Source organism: Cervus canadensis, chromosome 9 (genome assembly GCF_019320065.1).
Source record: "Cervus canadensis isolate Bull #8, Minnesota chromosome 9, ASM1932006v1, whole genome shotgun sequence".
NCBI classification, from domain to species: domain Eukaryota; kingdom Metazoa; phylum Chordata; class Mammalia; order Artiodactyla; family Cervidae; genus Cervus; species Cervus canadensis.
This window is the reverse complement of record NC_057394.1, coordinates 10,448,982-10,466,101: the sequence shown is the minus strand read 5'-3', so window position 1 is coordinate 10,466,101 and position 17,120 is coordinate 10,448,982. Positions and strand designations below refer to the sequence as shown.

Genomic DNA, 17,120 nt, shown 5'->3' with positions numbered 1-17,120 from the left:
GAACCAGTGCAAGTCAGCGGCCCTGAGGCTTAACTGGCTTTGGATAAATTTGCATCTGGCTCTGTCTATGCAAGGCGTTATTTGAATTGATTTTTATTTTAATTTTTTGTTAAGAATATTTTAACACATGTGTAAATTGAGGAACACATAATAAACCCCACTCCCACCCATGTACCCATTTCTTAGCTTCAACAGTGATCGTCGTTGATTGGTTATTCTGGTACCCACCCTCATCACCTGTAAGCCCACTGTGCTCTGGAGGTGTGATGCTTCTGTTGGCCTTTCTTCTTATCTCACCAGACTGCTTAACTCCACAAGGTATCACAGAATTATTCAACCTGCTAAATTTCATAGTTTTAGTGCCCTTGGAGCAAACACAATTTTATTTTTCTTTCAGTTTTGGAGGCTTGAGTAAAACCAGATTTGACTAGCTCTAGGAAAAGAACTAGACCCCTTTCTCTATTATATCTGGAAACATAGTTTCCTCCAGGAATCCATATACTAGGTAGATGAAGTTGATAAAGTCTACCAACATTAGGAAACAATCCTTAAAACCCACAACAAGTTATTAATCTCACAAGAGGTTCAATAAAACCACAGTAGTCCTGGTTAGAATGGGCATAGCTATAATTTCTTCAAGCAGAATTTGAAAGAAATTGGAATCAGTTAGCAAAAAATTCATTGGAGGTTGTATTTTACCTAAAAAATTCATAAGGTCCGGGGCATTTTTAGTAAGGATAACAACTCACATGGCAGTTCTCAGAATTATAATGAGGCTAGAGGAATATTTTCATCTTATATTTATTAAATACCTACAGGTGGCAAGTCACTAGGCCTCGTGCTGGAGGCACACAGCAATGACAAGATACACTGGGTCCCTGCTCTCAAAGAGGTCACATTCTATTTCTATACAGTGTTTCTAGAGCAGAGCACTAGCAGCCTTTCTATGGGTGGGAAAGTCCAAATATCTCCTAGCCCTACTTTCTAAATGACAACCACACACTCCAAAACCCACCCGATTATGGGCATACCCCCTCCACAGGTATGGAACCACAGGAGGAAAGGCAACAGTAAGAAAGTAAATTCACAAGTTGGAAAAGAAACATTGTGATGAGGGCTATGATGGAGACGATCAGGTGGCTGTGCCGGGGAAACAGACCAGGAGGATGCTCTAGTGTGGGATGTCAGCTCAGGCAGGCTCTTTGAGCAGGTGGCAGGTGGGGTAAATGTCCGAGAGGATGCGACAGTCTAGCCATAAGAGTTCTGGGGATAAGAAACAGCATGTGCCCTGAAGTGGGAGAGACCTTATTATGCTAGAAAAACAAGAAACCTCCCTGGTGGTCCGGTGATTAAGACTGCAAGCTTCCAAAGCAGGGGATGCAGGTTCCATCCCTAGTCAGGGAACCAGGTCCCTACATGCCCTGGGGCTTGACCCCCCCCCTCCAAAAAAAAAACAACCCAAATCCCTCCTCCCCCCCAAAAAAAACCCACAGAAAGAAGATAGGTGGGGCTGAGACAAGGTTGAAGAGACAGGAAGGGGCCAAATTAGAGTACGGGCTTCAGAGTCATGGTGAAGAACTGGGGTTTTATTCTAAACGCTGTCACAAGTTGATGAGTAACAGAAGTAAAACCAACGAATCCCCGAGGTAGTAATTGGTAAAAGTTTATTGTGGACAGACCAAAAAGACGTCTTGCAAACTGGGGGCACTCAAACCAAAGCATGGAATGAGATTCAGGGATATATTATCACAGAGCAGCTCATTTAGTGAGAAAGTAGTGAAGGTTTATTCTTTAAAGTGATGAGTTACGATATTTATGGTATTAGATTTTTCTTCAATGATTAGGAATTGAGCAGCAGTTACCTCATATCAACCTTGGGAAGTAGTTCAAGTTTTGCTTGTGATTTCCAGAGGCATAAGCAAGAAATAACCTAGGCCAAGTTGTCTTGCAAAATAAGTCAAATTAGGCTTTGATTGCATGGTGAAACTGTGTTTGTCTACTCAGGATTTTCAAGGTGGGCCTTCATTTGTTTTTTAACACTTCTCATCAGATGTCACTAAGGAGTTTTAGGAAGGGAATTGGTGTGATGATAATAATAATAATAATAAGTAGTTAACATTACTGAGCATGTGCTCTGAGCCAGAAGAGGTTTTAAGCTCTTTATATACATTAAGGCAACATATCCTTATAATAAGCCTATGAGGTGAGTACTATTTGTATTTCTTTTTTACAGGAAGAAACTGAAGCAGGGAGAGATTAAGTAATTTGCCCAAAGTCACACAGCTGGTAAGCCGTTTAATACCTTCATACTCTCCTGCCTGTGAAGCTAGAGTCGTATTTGCTATCTGGCAGGAAGGAGTTGAAAGCAAAGGGTGGTGTGTGCCGCCAGGTGTCTTCAACAAGCATTTCCCTGGCCCAGAAAACTGCCAGCAGTAGCTATTCTGACCCTATTACAGGCATAAATGCCCCATAAAGGATTAACTGTTAACCGAGGCACACACGGTGAGGCTCACAAACTTTGTTAGGTAGTATTTAAACAAAATCAACAAAGAAATCCCTTGAAAATTTGGTTACATTGGGCTGGGAATATGCAAGGTCTCTCAAAAGCCACCCAGAAGCATGGGGAGGGTTGGATTCAGTCACCCAAAGACCCGCTCAAGAAGGAGCCCCCCCACCCCCCTTTAGACTTTGCCTGCGTTTCAGCCTGGAATCTGTTAGTATCCAACCAGAAGTGAAGTGAAGTGAAAGCCGCTCAGTCGTGTCAGACTCTTTGCGACCCCGTGGACTATATAGTCCATGGACTTCTCCAGGCCAGAATACTGGAGTGGGTAGCCTTTCCCTTCTCCAGGGGATCTTCCCAACCCAGGAATCGAACCCAGGTCTCCCACGCTGCAGGTGGATTCTTTACCAGCTGAGCCACAAGGGAAGACTTAAGAGTCCCTTGGACTGTAAGGAGATCCAGCCAGTCAATCCTAAAGGAGGCATCAGTCCTTAATGTTCATTGGAAGGACTGACGTTGAAGCTGAAACTCCAGTGCAGAGTTGACTCATTTGAAAAGATCCTGATGCTGGGAAAGATTGAAGGCAGGAGAAGAGACGACAGAGGACGGGATGGTTGGATGACATCACCGACTCAATGGACAGGAGTTTGAGTAAACTCCGGGAGTTGGTGATGTACAGGAAGGTCTGGCGTGCTGCAGTCCAAAGGGTCGCAAAGAGTCGGACACGACTGAGGTCCGACTGAGCGGTTAGACTGAACTGAACTCAGCCTGGAAGCTCTGACAGCCCGAGGGCAGGCGCGCAGAGCGCGGGGGCGTGGCTTGCGGAGGAGTGGGCGGGGCGTGGAGAGAGGGGAGGGACGAAGTGGAGACGGACAGGGCGAGGGCGGGGCGCGCGCGTTGGGAAGATGGCGCAGCGTCTGTTGAGGAGGGCGGCGCGAGGAGCGACGGCGGCGGCGGCGGCGGCGCTGCCTAGGCTGTGAGTGTAGGTCCCCACTCCCCCGCCGCTCGGCCGCGCTCGCTGTGGTCGGCGTTCGGCTCCGCGCTGCGCAGGCGCGGCTTCCTCGGCCCTTGGCGGGAAGCCCCGCGGGCCGCGAGCGCCGTGAGCCTCCCGAGCGCGCGTGCTCGACCTTTGCCAGGGTCGCCAACGCCCCGCGGGGTTCGCCCCCACCCCCCACAATGTCCATGCCTCAGTGGGGGGAGGGCCGTTGCCTGAGTCCGAAAAATGGGTACAAACGTCCGACCTCTCAAACCCAGAAAACAAAACTCGCGGCCCCACACAGGGAAGCCCTGAACGTAGGGCCGGGAGCCGGCCTCTGAGAGGCAGCTCGCCTCCACCTGGTTGTTTACGCAGCGGTTCCCAAACTGTTCGGTCTCAGGACCCCTTTACACGCTGAGAAATTACTGAAGACCCCGAAGAGTTTTTGCTTATATCTGTTGATTTTTTTTTTTTAATGGCATGAGGAATTTAAAAGTTTAGTCATTTAAAAATCACAAATCCATTTAAATTGAACGCAGATTGCATCTTTAATGAAAAATATTTAAAAAAAGAATAGTGGCGTGGTTTTATGTTTTAAAAAATCTTTTCAGTTTAATTAAGGACAATTGGAGTCGCATATCACCTGTCTTGGAGAAAGTTTACCGAGAAATTTCCAGGCTCATGCAGAAGCCAGTTGGAGAAGGGAAGACCTCGAAGACCCTTTCACGGGGTCTCAGGTTGCCACCTCCCCACCCCAGGTGTCCTCAGATGACGCCTTGAGAACCGCTGGTTGAGATTTGCTTGTTTGCCAATTACATGCACATACATGACCTCATTCTGTTCCCTGATCACCATGGGAAGAAGCTGGGTGACTTATTTATAAAGATGAGGAAACCAAGGCTCACAGAGGCTGACTGACTCTCAAAGCAGAGAATGGCAGAGTTGGGTTCAGAAACCAAATCAAGGCTCCTGCTCTGGAACTTGATTACATCTACTTGCTCCGTGCTTCCTGACTCCCTGGTGTTCCATGCCAGGAGCCACCTGGCTTGCCGGTCCCACCTTCCCATTTCCTAGTTCCTGGCCTGGTAATGTCTCTGGGTTCTTGGGTCAACAGTGAAGCCAGGGGAGCCCCTGAAGGGGTGTACTCAGACCCTTCCAGAAAGTCGTTTTCTGGCCTATGAAGGGACCAACTTCCGTGGCCTCCAGTGACCACACCCGGCCACTGACTTCTAAGGCTCCTGGGGCTCAGCTCATAATGCACTTCATTCCTCTTAGCACACTGGCCCATTCTCAGCACTGTTAGACACCCCACCAAGGCCATGGGAGCGGGCTTTCATGCAGAGCCCTTCCCAGGTTAAATTCTATGGGTCCTGGCGCCTTCAGAACACAAGGGGATGGGAAAAGTAAATGTGCCCAAGGTCAGCTTAGAAAAGTCTGCCTGGAGGTGTTTTACTTTCGATCCCAGTTGTCTAGCACTTCTGCTTCAAGCCAGTGGACTGTCTTCTGGTGGCTTTTCTCTTCTGTTTTTAGAGCATCAGCAGCGTTGCTGATAGGCAGTTATTGAACCCTCTTCCCGACCCTCCAGAGTTTTCCTCTGTTGCTGTGGTATCCCTGCTGCTTCCCTGCCCTTCCTGTCTCCAGCCCAGCAGCTCTCTGCTGCTACTGCCCAATTTACAGAAATACCCTGCCCTCATATTGGGGGCACATAACTGCCCACGGGCAGATGTGCTATTGCTAGGAATGTCTTTTAAATCCTCTCAGCTGGCAGAGCAAAGAAATAACATGAATAGTAATCCATGCATATATACACATCTAGAAATATTTCTCATGTAACCATCTAATCTATATTAAGCTAAACGTGAGTTCATACTATATTCTAATTCATTACCACATGGATCATTCTAGCCTCCTCACCTGGCTTGTTTGTTAATTTTCACCCCAACAGTGAGAAACCTGGCTCCCACCATATGCTATCCAGTCACTCAATTATTAAATTTCAGTGTACATGTAGCAGTATTTGACTTGTTAGACCATACTCCTTGGGAAAAGACTTTATCAACTAAAGTCCAGTGCTTAGGTACAGTTCCTTTCTCTTTAGTCATAGAGATTCCACTCATTTCCACAGTTACTTGAGTTAGCACCTTTTCTTCCCAGCCCCTTCAGTGAGGTGATTTCATACATTTGTAACACAGTAAGATTCTTTTTTCCCTTTTCTTGTCTAGTTGCACTAGCTAATGGTTTTACTAAGACATTAAATAGGAGTGATGAGACTCCTGTTTGCCTTGGTCCCAATCTTGGGGAAAGCATCCAGTTTCCCACTGTTAAGTCTGATGTTAATTGTATATGTTCTATAGACAGTTTTTATTCCCCATTTACTGAGGCTTGTTGTTTTTTTTTTTTTAATGAATCATTGTTGAATTTTGTCAAGTTCTTTTTCTGTAATCAATTGATATGATCATATGATTTTTCTTCTTTAGTCTGTTGATGTGGCAGATTATATTAACTGATTTCTGAATATTGGGCTAGCCTTATATACCTGGAATAAATCCCACTTGGTCATGGCCTATAGTTCTTTTTATGTATACATTATTGGATTTGATTTGTGAATTTTTTTGAGGGTTTTACATCTATATTCATGAGTGACGTTAGTCTGTAGTTTTCCTTTCTTGTAATGTATTTATTTGGTATTGGTTTCTATAACATATGTTTCCTCTCTTTTTTGTCCTTATAGTCTTTTACTGTTGCTTTCTTTTTCATTAAGTGAATATTTTCTTACATGATATTTTTTATTTCTTTAATGATTTTTTTCACTATTTTTTTAGTGGTTGCCCTCAGGCTTACCATATGCCTCTTTAAAAAATTGTGGTAAAATATGTATAACAAGCTTTGCCATCTTAACTATTTTAAGTGTACAGTTTAGTGGCATTATCATATTCACAGTGCTTTGCAGACATCATTATCCCCCCAATTTTTTCATCACTCCAAACAGAAACTCTGTACTCATTAACTCCTCATTCCCCAGGACCTGGTATTCTCTAATCTACTTTCTGTCTCTTTGCCTCTTTTAGGTATTTCATTTAAGTGGAATCACACAATATTTGTCATTTTGTTTCTGGCTCATTTCACTTAGCATAATGTTTTCAAGAGTCTTCCGTGGTGTAGCATGTATTAGAACTCCGTTCCTTCCTATGGCTGGATAATATTTAATTGTTTGTACATTACCATACATAACTTACGAGAATCTACTATTGATTTATACTGACTTAACTCCAGAAAATAGAGAAATGTTACATTTATATTGTTCTGTTCCCTTTTCTTCTTTTTTATGATATGATTGTTTTACGTATTGTATTGATATAGAAAGCTGTCTCATCAGTTGTTATCTGCTTCAATTCTGGAATATCTTTGCTTTCAGGTCACCAGATGACACACAGTTCCAATCAGAATTTGCGCTTTCTTCAGGGGTGTCACATGAATCCAGGAGTCTGTTCCTTGGAGTTTGGTGGCACAGTGGTTGGTTAGCAGTGTTTAATAAGGGCCTTTCCAGTGAGATTGAAGAGAGTTCTGGCGGTGTCTTTTCCAAAAGATGAAATCTCCAGGTTGCAATCAGTGTGTGATGCTTAAGGTCTTCATTTCCTGAGGTCACACTGTGGAAAGATTGTTCTACCAAAACATGGTTACTTTTAATAGCACCAGTTAGGCCTTTGCAATATTGGAGTATCTCTGCTTTTATCAGCTGTGGGTTAAAAGAAGCAGGAGTCAAGTGTATTGGACATCCTGTGACTGTTCCAAAGGATGCGACTTTATGAATTCCAGAGGGGTGAATCTGAGATTTAGAAATATCAATGGAATGCTTTGGCTGAAATAGTTAGAGAGTCTCTACAGATTTTTCCAATTGAGTCTTAATAATGATGTTAGTGTGTTTAAACAAGAGGATTGAGGGTGGCAAGTACAATGAAAGTGTTGTAAAACCAGACAAACAGCACATACTTGTTGAAGTGCCTGGCCAGTAAAAATGGATTCTTCAATTACTATGAAGTTTGAGAGGAATCCTGCAGGGGAAGCCTTCGGTCCAGTGGGAAACATACAGGCCATGACTGAAACACATTTGTATCCACTAGATGGAGTAAATGTATAAAATTCATTTGCCAGACCTCAGATGGTTCATTAAACAGTTTAAGATACCTGGGAGCAGTAAGAATGGCTTCCCTGGATTGTACTTTGGACTGTGTAACACATGAGGTGGACACCTTTTGTGGCCTTGTTACTGTTTCGCCACCAGTGTTGATTCATGAGGGCTATTTGTCAGCTGTTGCTGTGTAGTCACTTAGTCATGTTCGACTCTTGGCAGCCCCAGGCTCCACTGTCCATGGAATTCTCCGGGCAAGAACGCTGGAGTGGGTTGCCATCTCCTCCTCCATCGTTTGTCAGTAGACCAGTGGTTTAATGCATGTATGGGGGTGAGGAGTGGGAACTTTACCGTCTCTGGTAGGACTGGGTTGTTGTTTTGTCCAAACCAGAGCTTTCTCTTTCTATCAAACCAACAGTTGGGTAATTTCCAGATTTGTTTTCCTTTTTCTGAGGACAGTTGTTGGGCTTCTCTAGCCATTTTTTCCAAATTATCATTTGTGGAAATATCCCTTTGGATCATAACAGAAGTTTGGCTGCTGTTGGTCCCTTTAAGGGCAGCATTCCTTACTTTATTATCAGTAAGGTGATTTACTGTAGTGTCTAGAAAATCAAGCTTCAAATGTCCCAGAACCTTGATAATAGCTAAAGCAGCTGGTAAGAGTATTGTATGCAATAATTCTTGAATACAGAATTGTGCAGCCCATCCCCATGATCCAGATTTAGATCACCCCCGAATTTCTACCATCCCCCAAGTTCTCTTGAGCCCTTTTGCAATTAACCCTCACTCCTGCCTCCAACCCTATCATCTTTTTCATGTTCATATTGTCAGTAGTGACTTGCTCTCTCTCCCTGATATTTGTAGTCCTTTTTTCTCTGCTTTTTGCTTGATCAGTCTGGCTAGAGTTTTTGGTTTATTGATCTTTTTAAAGAACTGTTTTTGGTTTTATAGATTATTCCCCCTATTGTTTTTCTGTGTTCAATTTCATTGATTTCTGTTCCAATATTTATTATTTTCTGTCTTCAACTTCAGTTCAGCCGCTCAGTTGTGTCCGACTCTTTGTGACCCCATGAATTGCAGCTCACCAGGCCTCCTTGTCCATCACCAACTCCCGGAGTTTACTCAAACTCATGTCCATCGAGTCGGTGATGCCATCCAGCCATCTCATCCTCTGTCGTCCCCTTCTCCTGCCCGCAGTCCCTCCCAGCATCAGGGTCTTTTCCAAGTCTTCCACTTAGTTTGGGTTTAATTTGACCTTTTAATAACCACTCGAATGGAGGGTGGAGATAGGAGAAGAAGAGTGCAGAGGGAAGAAACTGTAGGGCATAGAAGAATGGAAGCAGTGAGACAGCAAGGGGAAAAGCCTTTGTAGAAAGAATGGTCAAAAGGAGGCCGGGGTTAAAAAGAACAAACTTTTGAATGAGCATTTTGAAAAGAACTCAGAATAAGAATATGTGTACTTTGTCACTTGACTTGGTATTAAAAGCTCAATGCGAAGTGTTAGGTATTTTTAAATATTTGTCAGCATCATTAGAAATTGACTTTAGAAATGCATAGTGAGAAGCTAAATGGGATGCTGTAAACAAAAAATGATGTCTTGGGTTATGAGGCAGAAAGAAACGTTAAGTAGTTCAGGGAGATAGGGGGACCAACTGTCTCAACTTGCCTAGGACTACTGTCCTGGTTTTTGCATTGAAGGTCCCACATTCCACAAAGCTCCTCTGTTTCAGGCAAAGAAGGATGGTTATTTACCCTAGAGATAGAGAAAGGAAGGACTGAAGGATTGAGTAAAGATGATCTAAGATGGTAGACCAGAGGTCCAAGAATTGGAGCTAGAGCCTTCTAGAATGGCCCCCTAAAAGAATGGGATGGGTGGACTACGGTCCATTGGGTCACAAAGAGTAAGACATGACTAAGCAACTAAAAGAATGGGATGGGAAAGAGTATTTGGAGTGCTTTTTTTTTTAAGAAAAAAGAGCCTCTGCTAGGAGTAGGGCTGCAGAGAAGAGGTAAGAGACTCTGAGGAAATAGGAAATACCATAAGAGGGTAGATAGACCGGGCAAAGCCTGGAGGCAGGGGACATGCCCGTGGCCTGGACAGAGTAGTTGGTGGGAAATGAGGTGAAACCAGAGTCAGAACTCGTGGGCAATAACCGAGCTGGTGAGCAAGAGCTGAGAGTGGTAGCTCAGCGGCCTCTACTGGGAGGTGCACATGCTCCTGGGTGCTGCCTCCTGGAGCAGGTGTCGCCGCAGGGAAATTCCCAGCCAGGGGCTGTGCGCCAGCAAGGCTGTGCCAAGTCTGCGGATTAGCATAAGCTTCGCCGGTGGACCCATCCCAGCTGTGTAGGGCTTCCACTCCCATTGTGTCATTTGTACACTTGCTGTAGACTTTTGCTGTGGGCTAGAACCATCTGTGTGGGTGCAAACTGAGAGGAAGGACACTAGGTTGGCCCAGGGAGAGGCTGAGGGTAGGGAGGAAAGGCTGGAATGAGAAGGTGAACTGAAAAATCCTTCACCTGCTCACCCCCAGGCCCTGTGGATCCAGAAAGGAGTGGAGGACACTTTCATCACGTGTGCTTTTCTTTATTCTACTCTGAATAACTGTAGCCACCGAAGTCTCTGTCCTCTCAGGGAACTCTCCTGAGTGCCCCTGCTTCGCAGAATGTTTGAATGCACTTCATTCTTCTAGAAATACTCCGTAATGGGGCATTGAGGATGGGTATTCTCTGAAGTTACATCAGAGTCTGAGAAGGTGAGCGTGTAAGCTTGGCTGTAGTTGAGCCTCACACAGTCAGTGAGGTAGCATCTGGGGTGGCTGACACCGCTGAGCATCGGCACTTTACCTGAAGTGGTTATTTTCTCCAGCGATGGCTTTGCAACAGCCAAGGTCTGATGGATGTAATTTCTGAAAACAGCCTCTGGTCACAGTTTCCTTAACTAAAAGTTGCAGTGGCTGCTCTGTAGGAGCTGCCGTTTTATGCATGACTGATTCCCTGTGGGGAAGCCCACAGGTGCATGTGGCTGAGATTTTAGGAAGACAGAGAAGAAAGCTGGGCTCCTTGGGGAGTGGCTGTTGGTGGGCCTGATGAACATTTTAAGACTGGAAGAGTTGTTAATTGTAAAAACAAAACTGCTTTCTTGCCTCTGAATGCAGCTGGGCTGTGTTCTGTTGTTACATGTTTCTTATTTATTCCTCTGTGCATTGCTCATGATCTTGACAGTTTAAAACTTTACTAATCAATAAAGAAAATTCCAAGGAAATAGTACTTGTGTTTTCATATAGGTCACTTGGGTGTACATTTAAATCCATTATAATTCATAAAAGTTTTAATTTATTTCCTGTTGTTACTTGAAGATACCTTATCAATTAAATAACTCATTTGAATGATGTAGACAATAAGTGGGTCCCGGAATTGAGGTTCCTTTCTTCCTTCCTTCTTTATTTGGCTGCATTGGTTGCTGCGCACAGAATCTTTGTGGTGCAAGGATTCTCTAGTCATGGTGTATGCGCTTGGTTGCTCCGCAGCATGTAGGATCTTAGTTCCCGGACCAGGAATCCAACCCATGTCCCCTGCATTGCAAACAGAATTCTTAACCACTGGACCACCAGGGAAATCCCACCTCCTTCCTTCTTTCTTTCCTTCCCTCCTTTGTCTCATTTTCCGTTCTTCCTCCCTCCTTTCCTTCCTTTTTCAATTATAGGCCAGATTTAAGATGACTTTTTATTTAGTTGCTTTCATTTTATGTTTTGGTTAAAATTTAGGATCTCCTGAAGTAGGAAATGGCAACCTACCCCAGTATTCTTGCCTGGAAAATTTCATGGACAGAGCAGCCCAGCGGACTGCAGTCCTTGGGATGGCAAAGAGTCAGACATGACTGGGCACGTGACTGACACACACTAATCTTTGAGCATTGGTGTTTACTATTGTTCCACAGCCATCACATATTTATTTCTCTGTATATAGCTGCAGTTGTTCATTGTGTCTATTTACAAGTTTGTTTGTTTGTTTTTTTTCTTTAAGAAATGCACAGATAAATGTCCCTATATCCAGGTTTCTGTGGCTCCCCTTACTTAAGTTCTTGGAGGTGATTTTCTGTGTGTGAACTTGCTGGGTGGAAGGGTATGCACGTCTTAAGCCTTTTGATGCTTAAGCCTTTGTTGTCAGATTGCCCTCCAGAAATGGTGCTAGATATAGCAGGATTGCAGTATGTCTTTTGGAGGCTTACTTGCCTATTTTCCTTGGCATCAGTAGCCTCATGCACAGGCTCTTACTGGTCAGAGAGCTGGCAGTGCCAGGCCTGGAAAAAACCCTGCCTCCTGACTATAACCACTGGAGACTTTTCCCTCTGTGGCCTCAGCGTCACACTGACCCAGCCTACAAGTGTTTCTGTAAACGGCCATGTAGTTAAACTTCTACTAGTTCTTTTCAGAACTACACTGCATGTAAAGTCTTCCTCTTAAAGCTTTGAGACTGACCAAAGTGCTTGATTCCATAATAAAGGAACCAAAACCAATTTCCATGAGAAAGTAAGGATTCCATTTTAATAGGCTGCTTGATGTGAACAAGTCTGTCTGAACTGTTTCCCCATGCTGTATTCTTTTTTTTTAACAAAAAAAATTTCCCACAGTAAATTGATAAGTGCCAAAAACAGTTTATAAAACTATACATATAGTATGATTTCAATCTCTTTGACAAACTTTGTGTGGGATTGTATATAATATACAAGCTATACACATAAATGCAAAGTAAAAGTTCCTAAAGTTTATACTCCAAAATGTAAAATGTAACCATCATTTACCCCATGCTGTATTTCTGACCGAGAAAGCCGAGTGACCAAAATTCTCTGTAAGTATATGCAGGTCTCTTCAAATATTGATATTTAGAACCCCAAAATACTGAAAAATTTTAAAGATAGCACTTGCCACTCCTAGTAAAATTAGTGTTAAAATTAGTGGTAGATTGTGTTTTCCTTTTAGCTGAAAGTTCTACATTGCTAAAAAAAAAAAAATGTGTATTTTAAAACATGAACCTTTTAAAAGTTTATACAGTCATTTTACATCATATCATGCATATGTATACGTTGCACAACCTTACAGGTAGAGCAGGCTTATTTTAAAGCACTTCCACTTGACTTGTTGTCTTACTTAATCTCACAGTATTCTTTGTGAGCAGGATGATATGCCCACTTTACTTTTTGGCCAAATACCAAAATTTAGGAGGGGGAAAAAAATAAAATCCTTGCCAGATGCTGTTTTCATACGGAGACACTGGAGGGCGCTCTAACAATGAGCGATTTAAGTTGCCTCCTGAGAGGCATGCATCTTAGTAAAAGAATTCATTTTAAGGTGAATGAAAGACACATAGATGTAGAAGGCATATTTCTTTCTATACTGACCTGTAAACGGTCCCTTTGACAGTTTATGAGACATTTAAGAAGTAGCTCTGGGCTGCTTTATTGCCCCCTCCCTCCTCTTGCCGCTTCCAGCTGCTTGGGGTTGTGGGTCAGCCCGCAGCACTGTCCCTTTAAGTCTGCTCAGACGCCGCCCCCGGAGGGGTCTTTCCCAGTGAAGCACACCCTCGCCCGCCACGCTCCCTCCGCCTCACCCCGCTGAGTGTCACTCTCCATTGCACCCACTTCCACCTGTCCTGTTGTATGCTTGTCTGTCTGCTGGTTGTCTGCCCCTCACCCGCAGCCTCCGTGTTCCTGAGAACACGGACTTGGTCTGTTTATCCCACTGCTGTGTGCCTTGGCCCTGAAGCAGTACCTGGCCCACAGTCAATGCGCGATACAGATTTGCTGGATGAAAGATACTGCATCTGGAGATTAGTGCCTTTTTTTATTGTGGTAAAAATATACATAACATAAATTTACCATTTTAAGCACTTTAAAGTGTACAGTTCAGTGGCATTAAGTACACTTTTTTTTTTCCCCACAACTATCAGCACCATCCATCTCCAGAGTCTTTTCCTCATCCAAGACTGAAACCCTGTACCCATTGAACAGTGACTCCTCATCCCCCTACCCCCAGTCCCCATAAGGCTGTTCTGTCTTATGAATGGCTATTCTGTATTCTCCTGTAAATGGAATCAGACCATGTTTGTCCTTTGCATCTGGATTATTTCACTTAGCATAATGTCCTGAAGGTTCATCCATATTGTGGGGAATCAGAATTTCCTTCCTATTTAAAGGCTGGATAATACCTCATTATGTGTCTTTGCCACGTTTTGTTTATCTGCGAATCCATCAGTAGACCTTTGGGCTGTTGCCACTCTTTGGCTATTGTTAGTTTTAGAGGGAGCACAGAAACCCCGTGTTAAGGGTTTGAGTCTAAAGTAGGTTTCTTTGAAACAATGATAACATCTTTAAATTATACCAGTGAGTCACAGTTCACCCTTGGGTAATTTCTGCCTTCACAAAATAGTTCAGATTAAAGGAGAAAGTATTCACGCTCCTAAAAATTGGAGTTGGTCTAATATTTCTTATTGGTGCTATTCAGGGTTTTCTTATAAATGTCAAAAAAGAAAAAGCAGTTTACAAGATCAGATTTCTAACTCTGTTATGAGCAGGAAGACCCTGGATAGATCCTCTAGGGTTCCAGTCCAGCACTGACCCTGCTGTTAGCCCTTGACCTCGTTCAAGGCCCTTGTCTAAACTGATCCTTATTTTCTCAGTTAAAATGAAGAGGGTGCACTAGACGCCTCCTGCCTACTGACATTCCGTAATCTAGGAAGGAATTACTGACCTCAAGCAAGAGGACTTTGGAGAATTCAGAAATATAAAATGCTCGGCTTTTTTGAGCTATGGGTTATTTTGGTCCATTTGAGTTCAATTTGACCAGAGATTGAGGATAATAAAAGCTCTGCTTCCCCTAAATTTAGGGGCACAGCCTGCATCCGGGTGATTTGTACTTCCCCCTCCTGCCATCTTGGGAGATGTTTGTTCCTGCGCGTTATTCATCCTCATCCTTTAGATCCTCAGGTCAGGAGGTGTCTTCACCATTTCCCTCTCTCTCTCTGCAGTAGGGACCTCTGGCGAGTGCTCTGTCCAAGCCCTTAATCAAGTGACTGCTGACTGCCGTAGTACAGAGGGGCTGTGATTCTGAAGTAATTGGGGTGTAGTGGGAATACAGAGCCTAGAAGAACTCAGGAGTAAGAAGAGGCATGTGTCCTAAATTAGTGTTATCTGCGAGAATGATTCGGTAAAGCAGAGATGTGATTTCTGCTTCTGTCCCATCCCCCTCTGGTTTCCTCCTGCCCCCGGCTGCCCCGCAAGTGCCCCAGTGCTCGAAGCCCAGTGTTCTCAGGTCCCGTGGTCAGCTGTTCACCTAGTGATGCCCAGAAAGTGAACGTGCTAGTCCTTCGGTCGTGTTCACCTCTTGGCGACCCCATGGACTGTAGCCCACCAGCCTCTTCTGTCCATGGAATTCTCCAGGCGAGAATACTGGGACGGGTTGCTATTTCCTTCTCCAGGGGATCTCTCCAACCCAGGGATGCAACCCAGGTCTCCTGCACTGCAGGCGGATTCTTTACTGTCTGAGCCACCAGGGAAGTCCGGTGATGCTCAGAGACGGACAAAACCAGAGTGTGCAAATGTTGTGTGTGTCGCCCCACCCAGGTGTTGTACATTTTAACAAATGTCCTACCTGCAAGAGTCGGCCGGAAAAGAGAATCTTTCCTCTGCCAGGGAAGCAAATGTGGACATCAGAGAGGCTTGTGTCCCTCCCACCTCCCCCGTCCTCTGGACAAAGGTCCTGCCTGTGAGCCTGGGTCATCAGTCTGTCCTGTGCTACAGAACAGTCTGGATTCACCAGGGGCCTGGAGACGTGCCTGAGACTGGGGAGAAGTCTTACAATCAGGAGCCCCACACTCACACTCAGGTACCCGCTTCTTACCTAGCTTCCTAAAGCTGGCCTCAGTCCTCTTACTCACCCCCACAGATAGCATCAATTCCCTGATCCTTCCAGCTGTCTGCTGCCTGGGCCCCTCGGAGTGGCGGCACAAGCCACCTCATCCCTCCCCAACCTTGCCAGCATTCCTCCCACCGCTGCTCTGCTCGCCTTGGGCCATTCGGCCAGAACCCTCACCTTCTCCACACCCGCCCAGCCCCCGCCCCGCTCTCATTTGCTCCCACTCTTCCTCCCGCCTCTCACCTCAGGCCCCGTCACAGATGCTACTTCCTCCTAGAAGTCGCCCTTCCCCAGGCTCTAAGGCAGCAGACCTCTATGCCCTCCCTCTGAAACTCAGCCCCTCTAACAGCTCTCCCCCCAGCCCCTTCGTTAAGGGCGTCTCTGGTGCAACTCCCAGTCGTCTTGGGCGCCCTCCTCCCTCCTCCCACCCACGCCCCATCTGTTGCCAGGTCTGTTGATTCCCTTCTTCAGCTGTCAACTCTTCCCCACTGTGTTGGTTTCCTGTTGATGTTGTAACATTATCACAAACTTAGTGGCTTAAAACACCACAGAGCTTTTACTTGACATTTCTGGAAGTCAGGAGTCTGAAGTGGGCTGTGGTGGGCTGAAACCAAGGTGTCAGCGGAGCTGCACCCCTTTGTGGAGGCCTGTGGGGAGGGTCCGTTTGCTCCTCCGGCTTCTAGATCAGCCCAGATACTTTGGCTCATGGCCCCTTCCTGCATCAAGAGCCAGCAACCATGGGTCAGATTCTTCTCAGGCTGCCATTTCGCTGGTTCTCTCGCCTCTGCCTCATCCTTCCACTTGCAAGGATGTTTGTGTTTATACTGAGCCTACTGGATGATCCAGGCTAATCTCCCAATCTCAGGGTCATCTGATTAGCAACCTTAATTCCACTTTGCCGTGTAACCTACCACATTCCTGGGCTCCAGGGGTTAGGCCAGGGATGTTTTGGGGGCCATTATTCTGCTTACCACGTCCACTCTCCTAGCTTCAGGCTTGAGCTCATGGAGTGGCTATGTGATCGGTTGCCTGTCTCACCTCCCTCATCACCTCCCATGTTACACGCCACCTGCATAGGTACTAGGATGTATATTCTGTTATCAAGACTTGTTGGGTCTGCCTCCAAAAACGTCCTGTGGTTCTCTCTCTTTGTCTCCAGTGTCACCATTCAGGTGGTCATCTCTCATCCGGACCTCTGTGAAGGGGGTCTTGTACATCCACTTAGACCCCTCCAACCCATGTTTTAAAATTGAGGTAAAATTTATGTAATATAAAATTAACCATTTTAAAGTATACAGTGCAATACATTTACAGTGTTGTACAACTATAATCTCTGTTCCAAAACATTTTCATCACCCGAAAGGAAAACCCTGTATCTGTTAGTAGTCACTCCCTATTCCTCCTCCTTCCAGCTCCAAGCAACCACTAGTCTGTTTTCCACTCTTTTGGATATCTCATATAAATGGAGTCATGCAGTGTGTGGCCTTTTGTGACTGGCTGTTTTCATCTAGAATAACATTTTTGAGATTCATCCGTATCTGTATCATGTGTCAGTATTCTGCTCCCCTTTATGGCTGAGGAGTATTTTGCTCCCCTTTATGGCTGA

The 17,120-nt window shown here is 44.9% G+C and overlaps 1 protein-coding gene across 1 annotated transcript in view; it reads left to right on the top strand.

Moving 5' to 3' along the window:
- Positions 1–3,380: 3,380 nt before the first annotated feature.
- Positions 3,381–17,120, top strand: part of CLYBL (citramalyl-CoA lyase) — a 229,418-nt gene continuing 215,678 nt past the window's right edge. The window contains exon 1 of the mRNA XM_043478368.1: positions 3,381–3,476. Within this exon, the coding sequence (XP_043334303.1) occupies positions 3,406–3,476 (71 nt within the window). The 5' untranslated portion in view covers positions 3,381–3,405. The remainder of the gene's footprint in view (positions 3,477–17,120) is intronic.